Source organism: Labrus mixtus, chromosome 24 (genome assembly GCF_963584025.1).
Source record: "Labrus mixtus chromosome 24, fLabMix1.1, whole genome shotgun sequence".
NCBI lineage: Eukaryota > Metazoa > Chordata > Actinopteri > Labriformes > Labridae > Labrus > Labrus mixtus.
Window position 1 is genome coordinate 13179651 of NC_083635.1, and position 13207 is coordinate 13192857.

At 42.1% G+C, this 13207-nt stretch overlaps 1 protein-coding gene across 4 annotated transcripts in view; it reads left to right on the forward strand.

Annotated features, from left to right (window-relative positions):
• The window catches only part of LOC132959487 (neural cell adhesion molecule 2-like), a 277538-nt gene that overhangs the window by 209338 nt on the left and 54993 nt on the right, over positions 1–13207 (forward strand). For all 4 annotated transcript variants that reach the window (XM_061032520.1, XM_061032522.1, XM_061032521.1 and 1 more), the window contains exons 7-8: positions 4743–4912; positions 11980–12125. In XM_061032520.1, the coding sequence (XP_060888503.1) occupies positions 4743–4912; positions 11980–12125 (316 nt within the window). The remainder of the gene's footprint in view (positions 1–4742; positions 4913–11979; positions 12126–13207) is intronic.

The following is a 13207-nucleotide window of genomic DNA, read 5'->3' on the forward strand; positions in this document are numbered from 1 at the left end:
ATGTGTTGGCTAGTGTAAGCATCACCTGAGTATAAACACAATGTTTCTGAAATATTCAAATTGAAGATTTTTTTAAGATTTTATAATGCTCCTCATTCAGCCATCCAAAGTGTGTCTAACAGAGGTGTTCCAGTTTATCCTTACAGTCTCACACCTGCTCGCTGCTTTTCTCAACCAACCTGCTGTTGTTACTGATTTCTGAACGTGCTTGCCGTGCCTTCTGGGCAGCCATTAATTTATCGTCAGTGCTAAATTCAACAAGAATGGACTCCGAGCTTTTCTTGAAGTAATAAATCACAGGAACGCTCCAGATTGTAAAAAAAAAAAATCATGTCTGAGTAACATGTGATTGTTCTGTGTCCAGAAAAACTGCTTAACCAACAATGATGTCACTTTGAAAAGCCCTTGGTTTGATTTGTGTGTGTTGGTTTTCATTCTGCACTGAAATGAATGGATATCGATTCCTGCCCAGAAGGAACTATTGGAAAACACATTGAAAGAAAACTGAGTCTGCTTTGAAAAACGTGACTTGAAACAGGCAATAAATGGCAGCAATTTCCTTAAAATATCATATTGTTGGCGCTCCAGTAATAACAGGAGAAAAATGGAGGCTGGTGAAATACACTCTCATGTGGCGCTGAATTGAACAGAATGACATATTGCAACGTGCTCAGCTGTTTCAGGTCATTATGTTCTGTCTTTAACCACCCTTATTTGTGGTCTGTATTGCAGGTTACAAGAACTCTAGCTTATAAAAAAAATAAAAAAAACATTATTGAAGAGGTTAAGACGCACAGCCGGGACGCAGCAGGTGACACAAGTCACAGTGAAAGCTGAGCCAATAGAATGAGAGAATGCAGAGTGAATCCACACACTCACTACAGGGTCTTCTTTTCAATTATGTTGCATCCTGCAAACAATATGGAGAAATATTCCTTCTCACATTATTATGTAAATCATGTCAATATTCAGATTTCGTTCTTATTGTGTTCATAAAATGCATGGCCGTATTTAACTGGTCTCCTGTGCACAAGGTGGAAATTATTTAAATTGGAAATAATTGAGAATTTGTGCATCTAGAGTTAAACAAAGCAGATCTCTCCTTACGTATTCATGACCTCATCTGAGAGGTCAAATGTTCCTGTGTTTCTCTGACAACAGGAACAGCAAAAAACAAACCTGGAAGTGCAGATAGTGGTCACGCTGCTGGGAGCGGACGAGTCTGTGTAGCAGCTTAGATAAATGAAGATGTGAGACATGGATATTGTTTTTGCACGGTGCAAACTAAATTTGGAGACACTGCACAGCTGGAAACAAGCCAAACTTTGTAAGAGTTATTCATCTTTCTCTTTAGTTTTCAGCCCCAACAGCAGGAATGATTTTTACTCCTGGGTGTGTTACCTCGTCTTCTAGGAACAGAAACCAGCAAAATTAGCTTTTCATTTCATATATTCCAGCATGCATAATATGACAAAAGTTTCACATTAAGGGCTGTAGTGCTGGAGTGCAGTCACGTCATGAACTTGTCAGAATCTTTCTTTCTGCAGGTGAATGCAGCCTTGTAGGTGCAGCTTTAGATTTTGGTTTTGAGGTTGTTCTGGTGTCTGTTTCTGTTTGTTTGACTGTGTTCCTGTGTGCAGATCACAGACTGCTCCTACATCGATGGTGTCTCTTGCATTAAAGTTACTGATCAGACCTTTAGCATTCATCAGTGTTTGTAAAAGTCTCGGCCCAGACGTCCATCATACATTATTTGGAGATTCACTGTGAACTCTGAAAGACACCATTGCTCCTTTCAAACAAAAGCTGATTTTAGGAAAATCCCATCTTGACTTTTTTGAATACTGTCTTTGTATTTATCAAAGGCTGGCCCTTTGCCTCTAAATAAATCAACACTGATCCAAACACCCGGAGGGTCAACAAGCCCTGCATGTCATCCTGAAGCCCGGATCAAAATGTGGATATCAACAGAAGATCGAGCACAACAATCACAACCTCATTTTCTTTTTCTTTTGAAGTCCCCCCCCCCCCCCTCCCCGCCTTGTTGCATTTCCTGTCAGTGCAAGGTTTGGCCTGGTCCTCTCTGCATTATGGGTAATGGACTACCTGTCAGCAGTCAGTCAGAATAATGACATTCAGCGCTGTAGCCTGTGCTGCAGTGTCCGCTCCAAAGATGAGGCCTCTCTTCATTTCCTCTTTGGCTCGCCCGAGTTATTATTACTTGGCTTTGGTGTTTCCTGCGTCGACTTTCAATTATCCTCCCTCTTAGTTTTTCCTGCAGCACGGTGAGGCTGCAGCCCGGCTCTCGCTGCACAATAATACTGTGTTTGTTTGTGTCTGGGTCTACCCAATCTTCACATCAGAAATCCCCCAAATAATAAGATTGTTTTTTCTAGAGGTATGCATTATTCCAAGCTCTGCGTTCGCACTGCTTTTGAATTCAATTTATACACAAGCATATAAGGCTGGAAAAAAAAGAGCTTCAGAGTGATGACATTATCATCCCAACTAAATCAAAAGGTTCAAACATTCTAGAGTTTTGAAAATGCTTCTTTATATTTTAGGGTTAAGATAAGATTATAGGTGCTCTTTGCAATACTACTGCAATCAAAGCTGTAACTCATAACCATCAGATCAGCTTCATGTTTCCTTTGTTATACTTATCTTATTCACAAATCTCACATTCACCTGAGAGCAGCTCAGTGCAACCAGCACGTCATCATCGAAGCAGCTGAAGGTGAAGTGCCTTGCTCAAGGATGCACAGATTGTACCTTCCAGAGAGAAGTTAATTTCTTCTTTAAGCTCCAACAGCTGACCTCGAAACTGTCACCTCTCTGTTTCCACCGGATCATCTCGTCGATCTATTCTGCATTCTGTCTCTTCTCTTTTTCGTCTTTTACATGTGAGACAAAGTCACAGAAATCCTCTTCTAGTATCGTCAGTTCAGTTTAAAATCATCTTCAGTCCCTGACATGATTTTCCTTTGTTTTATCTTTGGAGGTCAATGGATTGAACAGCAGCTGCAACCCTGAATACTCTGCACTGATTGGCCGACCTTGTTAACTGTTTAGGTGTTTTAGTATTGTGATTAAAGGACATTTCCATTTTGGTTAAACATGGAGAAGAGAGCTCGCTTCAATCACAACAATTACAGCACATGTTTTTAGTTATTTTTCGCTCACATCAGCAACCTCCAGTGTGGAAAAATGGAGTCAATGCAGAAGAACTGCAGTTCCTTACTTGACCACTGGAGGCTCTAAAAGCGCTACAAATCCCATACACACCAGTGATAAATGCCCTTGTGTTTCCACCTTTTTACAAAAAACAGTCTTGGTCTGAATGGTTCATGGCACACACGCTGCATGAAAGTGCTTTTTTTATTTTTCAAAAATGGCCGTCGTTGGGCTAGAAACTGGCTTTTTGTGTAACAATATCCTTGATTTAATCCCTGATGTGTCCACCAGGTTGTTATACATTCATAATATTTCTTCTGTTTTGGTCACAAGCGACTCCTCAGAACATATATGAGGCATAAGAGTTTAAGCTTTCACTTTGATTCACCAGCTAATCCCTGATTTCATTTGTTTGTCTTTTGATCTTGCTTTAAAATCGTTCCATGGTTGGTGATGGATCTGCTGCTGCAGATGCTAAAACACCAAAGATGAGGCTGATATTATTGTGTTTGTGTGGACCTATGAGCTGCAGCAGAAGTTGTTTGATCTGTTTAAATGAAATGATTGATCACTGCAGCTTTAATGAAATTTAAATGATAAATCATACATGCCCTGTCTGACTTTCTGTGCAGGGAACAACGTGAGAGATCAGAATTCTGAAGTGAAACCAGCTAATAAGTACATTTTGGTGAACCATTAATACCTCTTAAGAAAGTTTCACCTTGTTTTTGTAAGTTTTTAAGAGTCCTTTCTGTTATGTAACTTATCAGCCGAGTCATTTAGTTATATTAAGCCTGCATGGCATATACAAGCACCCATGAGTTTGTCTTTATCTGCATAAGTATGAAACAAAAACGCACCCATGTTTGACGATCTCTTTAACCTTAGAGATGACGCGCCCGGTTAGGTTGCTGTAAATAAACAAGTGGAGGAGAGTGCGAGCGTGTTTCCCACCATTACGCGTCTGCTGTGAAGCTCAAACATAGACAAGCATCAATTAAGCGGCTGCTCTTTTTCTGAGTAATTTCCCTGCAGAGTCCAAATAAGAAAAAAAGACGTTCAGTCAGCACAGTATTCCAGACCACAGCGGAGTCATTTAGTGTGTGCTGCAGTCCATAACACGACGCACACAAACAACACAAGTGAGCTGAGACGAGACTGAAACACTAACTGAGAATACAGAGATGATCCTCTCCCGCCTGACGGAGTCTGAGCACCGTGAGCGCTTGAAGAAGACAAATGATTCATGGAGCGATAGTTATTTCAATTATAGTCTGATATGTCTATCCAACGCCACACTTAAGTCACACCTGAAAGCTTTTCTATAAAAAGTGGCGCCCTGTTTTTCTCCTGTTTATGTGCTATAGATAGAAACAGCTTCAAAGTCGAGCTGTCTTCACTTAGCCTCTCTTTAATGGGATCAGGTGACATCCAAAGTGCTCACATTGAACACGTGTAGCATCAAAGAAGCCGAGGTGTGGATTTTGTGAAGGTCGCCGTCGGGGTGTGCGAGTTGTTCTCCACGTTCCCCCCTCCTCCTTCATCTCGTGTTTGTTTGGTTTGTGCAGGAAAGGGCAGCAGCTGGAGACGTCCGAGCAGTACTTTTTCACCAAGCTGGACGGTGGGCGGAGCATGCTGACCATCCGGAACATCCGGCAGGGCGACGGGGGAAGCTACACCTGCAGGGCCACCAACAAGGCCGGATCTCAGGAGAGGGAGCTCTTCCTCAAAGTGTTCGGTCTGTATGATCACTGAGTACTGATCATTAATGCATTTTATATGTAGAGGTAAATCAAAGCCTGAAAACAACAGCTCCCACAATGCAGTGTGAGAACAGGCATGTTTGTAGTCCTTATCCCTGCTTAGTATATCTGACACAACTTTTAAAATGCAACCTTCTTTTTCTCTTATTACACAGGACGACTTGTTATTCTGGTGACATCATACATATGATTTAAAGCTGACGTTTTCCCCAAATGTTCATACTTAAAGCTCCTGTCAGGATATGTCGGAGCAGGTTGATTTTTGTTTTTTTCACAGCTTTTTTTATTGCGTTTTGAGACATGCAGATATATATGTTCGACAGGTTCTTCAGTAAAATAAAAGTGATTTTAAATTAAAAAAGAAAAGACAACTAGAACACAACACAAACTAAGCTTGGCCGAAATAAACACAGTATGTATTGAGGTAACTATAGCACATTATACAGAAGGGCTATAAAAGACAAAAGAAGGAAAACTGATCAAGTATGCAAACTTGTAACGTGCACACACATACATAGATATGCAGAGACACATAAAAGAGGGATGTACACATACCACTATTATGAGTCATCCAGTAAATGCAGACCCTGAACGTATTTGGAAAAAGTGCCTCATGTTCTATGAAATCTTTTGGTTGAACCTTTTGTTCCACATCTTATCTTCTCCATTTTAATAAAGTACAGAACATCTTTGAGACATGCAAAGAGAGAGGGAGGAGTGGGTGATTTCCAACGCAGCGAAATCTGTCGTCACAAATGCCACCAGATCTGTCTTATGTTTTGGAAGCTGGAGGTTAAGAGAGGGAATGCCAAAACAAGCTGTTATAGCAGACGGCCCGACGGGGACCTCTAAAGTTGTAGAAATTGTTTGGAAGATTCCTGTCCAAAATGTAACTCGAGAAGGGCAGGACCATAACATGTGGCTGCATGACGCTGGTGCTTGATGGCACAATGGACAATTTTGCATTGAATGTCGGAGCAGGTTTTGATAGGCAAACCAGATTTGATTTGGAGACATTTCTTCTGCAGCCAAAGTAAAGACACATCTGCACATGTAGACAAACAGATCGACAGCTGTCTCCATCCTTAGACTCCTCTTTCAGTAGTTTTCCTTCGTTGTTACACTGATCTGAACATATCTTCCCCTGCCATTTAAAAAGTTTTCTTTCATTGTACATAATCTGTCAGTCTGAGCTCCAGCAAAGCTTTTAAGAATAATAGAATTGAGCACGATTCAGTGAGCAGTGTTTTTTTATTGATCTATAAAGGTTTATTGTAAGAAGCTCCAACAATTCCCTTTCATAAAAATGATTTTTTTTCCCCCCCACGAGCACAGACGTCTAAATATGGCCGTCAGCTCCTGCACAATATCAGCTGCATCAATATGATATATTCCTGAAAGGAAATACATCATTTATTGCTTCATATTTCATTTACTGCAGCCCCCTAATAAAAAATTTCAATTTATATTTTCATAAACCTGCTGGCTATTTCCTGTGCGATCGCTCCGATAGCGCGGCGTCGGGCTCATGAAAATGTATGGAGATTTGTGCCCGAGTCATCAACATCCTTTCAAAGACGCAAGAAGCGCTTGTTCTTCAAAATGCACATTTAAATGAAGAAGTTAAGAGGGAGGGAGGAGTTCGGCGTGCGAGGAGGGGGACGTCGTTGTAAGTTAGTTTTATTCGTCGTGACAGCGCAGGCGAGCGGAGAGCAGGACGCTTCAGTCGATGTGCTGCTCTGTTTAAGTTCTCAGGGCGTTCTTTTGAATGTGGGCGATGTTTTCAGCAGGTTTTATTTCTGTAGATTTAAATGAAAAATAAAATAAAAGTCCATAAAGAGAACTTTCCTCTATATAAAATGAAGTGGATTTTAACACTGAAGTTCTGAGACAGCAAACCTTAAAGACTAGCTTCAAAACTTCATACTTCCTGTCTGAGGTTTATACACTACATGATGGGTAGATGGTAAAATTAGGAAGTATTCTCAGCAGGTCAGATAAACGGCTGTGACATAGGAAGGTGTGATTCCCGAGGAAAGATGAAGACACAGCAGTCACAGGGTAATGAGTTGTTAGAGCGCTGCAGCAGCTGCTGGATGTTCACTGGGTTTCTACACGCAGACCTCCGACCATGTGTCGCCACAGACGAGTTCTGGTGACATTTAATCGCCTGCAGACTATTGATTCCTGTTTCACCTCCTCGTGTTTTAACACTTCAACATCTGGGAGCTCAGCATCTCCACAGTGTGCAGAGAACAGCGCAGCAGCTCTGTGGCTGTTATCACCAGACGTGTTCGTCCCCCTAAAGCTATTATTAGTCCTCAGGGATTATGCTAAGTTGTCTTGCTGTTACAGCTCAGAGTCATTCCTTGATACAAGAAAAATATTCACCATTTACACTGATAAAACTTCTGGTGCAGTGATCAGAGCTGCTAGCAGTGTGGCTTCAGGGAGGCTTGCTGTTTACCACTTTGGTTCAAACTTTTAATACAGTCTATGAAAAATCTGTCCAGACGTTCAAAGCCCGCTGAGGATTCATTGTAATAACTTAATTGATCTTTAATCCTGTGACCAAGCATGTGTAGAAAACATTCCCTCCAGCTAAAGAAGTACTTAGCTGTGCTAATTAGCCAAAATACAAACTAAAACAATTATAGCTTCCAAAAGAATAAGTTAACCCCCGTTTCCAGAAAATGGGGATCTGCATTTAGAAAAAATAAAACACTGAAGTCAAAAAATCCTTCATAGTAAAACTCTGATTATGGAACTATATTTATACATTTATTATGAGCTACGACAGCAAACAAGAACATGAGCATGAAGATTATTCCTCTACAGTTATTTTTGAACTGCCAGGCGTCAGATGAGGAGATTCACAGCGAGCTGCAGAAACACATCGACAGTGAGTGATCCATTCCACCACTGATTAAACACTACTCGTACATGTACGGGACAAAATGAGCAAACAGATACAAGGCACTGCTTTGTCCACCGGGGGGCGCCAAACAAACTTACTGTTACATTCACAGGAGCTCAAAACCACAAAACAGTCAGTAATCATAACCTCTAAAACAGATGTGTATTTTAATATCATGTAAGAAGTCTATAAAAGATGGAAACCACACCCAGAATAATAGAACGTACAAAAAAAACACCTTGATGTCAGAGGTCACATTTTGTTAAACGCGACAATTCTTATCTTATAAAAGATAAGAATTTTTTTTTTTATTTCACGAAATTTTCAACTTTTTTGAAGACGACCCCCCCATTAAGAAAAAGTTGAAAAAAGACGACCCCCCCCCCCCTTACGAAAAAGTTGAAAAAAGACGACCCCCCCCCCTTACGAAAAAGTTGAAAAAAGACGACCCCCCCCCTTACGAAAAAGTTGAAAAAAGACCCCCCCCCTACGATAAAGTTGAAAAAAGACCCCCCCCCCCTTACGATAAAGTTGAAAAAGACCCCCCCCCCCCTTACGATAAAGTTTAAAAAAGACCCCCCCCCCCTTACGATAAAGTTTAAAAAAGACCCCCCCCCCTTACGATAAAGTTTAAAAAAGACCCCCCCCCTTACGATAAAGTTGAAAAAAGACGACACACCCCCCCCTTACGATAAAGTTGAAAAAAGACCCCCCCCTTACGATAAAGTTGAAAAAAGACCCCCCCCCCCCCCTACGATAAAGTTGAAAAAAGACCCCCCCCTTACGATAAAGTTGAAAAAAGACCCCCCCCCCTTACGATAAAGTTGAAAAAAGACCCCCCCCCCTTACGATAAAGTTGAAAAAAGACCCCCCCCCCCCCCCTTACGATAAAGTTGAAAAAAGACCCCCCCCCCCTTACGATAAAGTTGAAAAAAGACCCCCCCCCCCTTACGATAAAGTTGAAAAAAGACCCCCCCCCCCTTACGATAAAGTTTAAAAAAGACCCCCCCCCCCCCTACGATAAAGTTGAAAAAAGACCCCCCCCCCCTTACGATAAAGTTTAAAAAAGACCCCCCCCCCTTACGATAAAGTTTAAAAAAGACCCCCCCCCCTTACGATAAAGTTGAAAAAAGACCCCCCCCCCTTACGATAAAGTTGAAAAAAGACCCCCCCCCCTACGATAAAGTTGAAAAAGACCCCCCCCCCCTTACAAAATGAAAATAAAAAAGAGGACTACTCTTGTAGAGCAGAAGATGTTGGATGAACCTTGGTAACATCCTCAGCTCCATTAGCCTCCATGGCTGTCGACTCTTAACCTTAACATGCCTTTAATCATTCATCGCCTTGACAACCCTCTTCTTCTCTGTGTCAGGCTAAAAGAACAACGTGTCTCTTCCTCACGTCCTCCATTTCTCCATTTCAGAAGAAGAAGAAGAAACTCATCATCGCTGAAGCCTCCGAGTCCTCCGCAGTCGGCCTCAACTTGCACCGTTTTTGATTCGCCGTCAGCGCTGTGTGAAATACAGAATCCTCCCTAATGGCTTTTTTTTCATAATTTAAAACAAGTTGGCTGAACACATCATCGCAGTGTTCTCATCTCCTGTTTTTATTTTGGTTGACACACAATCCCCCCGTTCAAGAGGGGAATGTTAGCAGAATGAGACAATACAAAAGCCTCCTAGAGTGATGAAGTATATATAATGGAAAGGCATCTGGCTGTGGATTTTGGGTGTTAAACCCAGCACACTGTGCAGAGTTACACGAGGCATCAAGCATGACAGCAGAGAATCTATGCTGACATTTACTTTGTGGATGCGTACGGCTGAAACAACAAATACACACACTTATCAGATACAGTCGGCATCATATCTTGTTTTCTGATACCTGTCAGCGGGCGGGATGAGAGCTTTCTCTACAGTCAAATACAGCTCAACAAGGAGAACAAAGGCTGTAATAGAGACCATTTTCCTGCATTAAAGGTGCACTATGTTGTTTTTAAAAGTTGGAGAAGTGTACAGATTCTGTGCTATATGTTCATATCTCTAAACACAAACTGTCCTCAGAGGAAAGTTTGGGAACTGGAACGCTGTTTGAAGATAAAATGAGACGCGATGAGTTATGGAGGGGGGTCCGCCACAGTGAAAGAGTAACTCTCCTGGTAGCTTTAACAGTGCTCCAGGGATCTAGTTTTCTTTGAGTAAAGTTTGTGTGTTCAGTTCAGAAAATATAGCAGAGAATTGTTTCACTTCTCCAACTTTCAAATTTCACCTCTAACCCTAAATCTCCAGAGTGCCCCTCTCTGCAAATACTGTCTCAATTCTCAATTCCCCCCAGTTAACTTCATCATTAAGTTTGTACTGTATATACCCCCTGATTTTATTTTTGTTTTAATTTTAATTTAAATTTTTCTTATCTATTCCGTTTAATGTGTATTTCTGAGCTTTCTTGTCTGGGGATCAATAAAGTATTATCCGATCCTTAATGCTTGAAGAAAACTTCAAAATCCAACTTTACATGTACTCACTTTTTGTCTAGTATGGGACACTGCACCAAAAGACGGCGGCGACTTGATCCTGTTTTTTTTTAATGCATCAAGCGTCAGGAGTGACAACATGAGGCAGCCACATTTACAAGTCTAATCATTACAATAGCTATCATTAATATAATGAAGTGTAATTATAGTTATTAACAAACGGCAGAGTGAGAAAAAAAAAATCATGTTTTTGATTAAAGTGAGTTGAAGAGAAACTCACTGGAGCTGATTTACATTTACAAACTCCACTGAGTTAAAATACTGCAAAAACATGGAAGGTCAGATTCATTCTGGATTTACATCTTTCTGCACAAACGCCTCTGACTTCTTCTTCTTTGTTTTTTTTTTTCCTCATCTGGAGTGGAAATGTTTGAGATAATGCGTTATTAATAATGTTCCCTGCAGTGTGTTTTTTTGTTTTTTTTTGCAGCGCGCTTGATAAACGAGACACATTCCATTTTAGTATTTGCATGATGAAGGGCATCAGGAGCACAGCGGCTGCAGATAAGGTGATGGTGGAGAGAGCCAATCAGACCGCTCTCAGTGCTCCACACAGTTTGATCTGTGAGCTGTGAATGTGCTTTGTGTTGTTGACAGAACATGTGTGTGTTATCTGACACATACAGAGCATTATTTAAAGGAAGTCACTTTTTTCTTGGCATGGCAATCTTTCTGCAGCTTGCCACCGACCCCTGACTTGAACTCTTAAAGTGTCAAGTGTTCTCATAAACAAGAGACCTGATGGTTAAAGTTCAAAGTACAGCTTTTTAAAAGAGGAGTTACTTAGCGTTCTGTTTTTAGAACATTGATCTATTTACTGGAGCTCCTGTGTGAGCGCCTGTTTGTATGTTTGTGTGAGCTTCATGTTTTGACAAGCCCCCCAAAATCCCCCTCGAGAGTGCCCCTCCACCCCGCAGGTCGAAACCATGTGAAATTGCCAAACGCTCCTCACATCCCCCCCATGGGTGGCGTTAAAAGCCTTCAGTACAGTAGTCACTATTTCTTTCCATTCACTTCCCTTTTTCCTTTTTGGATTTTCTGCTGTGCTACTTTGCAAGAAAGCAATCCATGATTCATGTGACATGCTCGGCGCCCTCGACATGCTTGGCGTTTCAGGATTTCGCTTATCAGAAAGAGGCGAGCAGGAGCGCCCTCCCCTCAAACAGCGAGCTTTGCGGCACTTATCGAGGTGCTCGCTCGCTCGGCGTCCAAAGCGCTTCACGGCGTGCTGGAGAGGCAGACAAAATCTATATTTACTTCAAACCAAAAAAAGAAAAAAAGGCACTGAAGAAGAGTTTTGATGTTTTTTTTTGTGCTTTAAAACTTTTAGTAAAGACAGTTTTTTGTGTTGTCATCTATGCCGGGGAATCAACAACAACAAAAAGCAGGGCAAAGAGTGAGTGTGGTGTGAAATGATGTGGACTGTCAGGAGCAGAGTCACGCCTCAGCTCTGTATTTACACCCCGTGGAAAAGGATTCATCAGTTTCTCTCCTCCCTCAAACCTTTCCCCCTCTTTCTTTTCTATTTTTTTTTGTGCACTTACCTTACATTTCCTCTCTTTCCCTCCCTCTCTCTCTCTCTCCGTCTCCAGTCCAGCCCCACATCACCCAGCTGAAGAACGTGACAGCCGTGGAGGGCAGCGCCGCCATGATCTCCTGCGTGGCTGACGGCGAGCCTCTGCCCGACATCTCCTGGAGGAGAGCCAGCGACGGGCAGACCTTCGTGGACGGAGACAAGGTAGACACTGCCAACAAGTCCATCTGGCTGCGCGTGTGTGTGTGTGTGTGTGTGTGTGTGTGTGTGTGCATCATTATACAGCAGAGGCTTGAGCTGTAAGTTTGTGCACACAGGACGTTACTCGCACAGCATCAGCAGAGCACGACGAGGGAAAACATGCAAATCAAAAACATGCAGTGTCCTGATATTAGATTTTCATTTTACTGAAAGACTCCCTGAAAAAGTCTGAAAATGAAATAACACACTCGTCCTGTGTGACATCATCATGAAATTACTGTCACAACTTCCCTAATGTGCCGTCGTTAAAATCTCGCAGCTCTTTGTCAAAACGTGATTTGCACTTTTAGATTTTGGAACGACGCTGGAATCATTCTGTCTGATTCCTCGGCTGTCCCCACCTGGTCCTGCTCTGCCTCACCTCCTCCTCTGTGTCTTCACATGAAGTGTTGAACACAACATGGACCTTGCTGTGGTTTTTTTTTAGATCTCATTTGATGCCCGCTCCCTTTTTGGACTCCCTCGCCTGTTTCCCTGTGTTTGCTCTGAACTCGATTCGGCCGTGTTGATAAAATGAATCATTTAAAGTGGTTGGCATCAGGAGCCAGAAGATCACTCGGCTGGTTGCTTTGGTCAGTCGCTTTCAGACGAGGGGAGAAACTGCAGCAACAACCTCCACTGTCTCTTTAAGATTCTTTTTTTGGGTTTTATTAGAGAGAGAGAGAGAGAGACAGAGAGAGAGAGAGAGACAGAGAGAGAGAGACAGACAGAGAGAGACAGAGAGAGAGAGAGAGACAGACAGAGAGAGAGAGAGAGAGACAGACAGAGAGAGAGACAGACAGAGAGAGAGAGACAGAGAGAGAGATAGAGAGAGAGAGACAGAGAGAGACAGACAGAGAGAGAGAGACAGAGAGAGAGAGAGAGAGAGAGAGACAGAGAGAGAGAGACAGATAGAGAGAGAGAGAGAGAGAGAGACAGAGAGAGACAGATAGAGAGAGACAGAGAGAGAGAGAGAGAGAGAGAGACAGACAGAGAGAGACAGAGAGAGAGAGAGAGAGACATAGAGAGAGAGAGAGAGAGAGAGA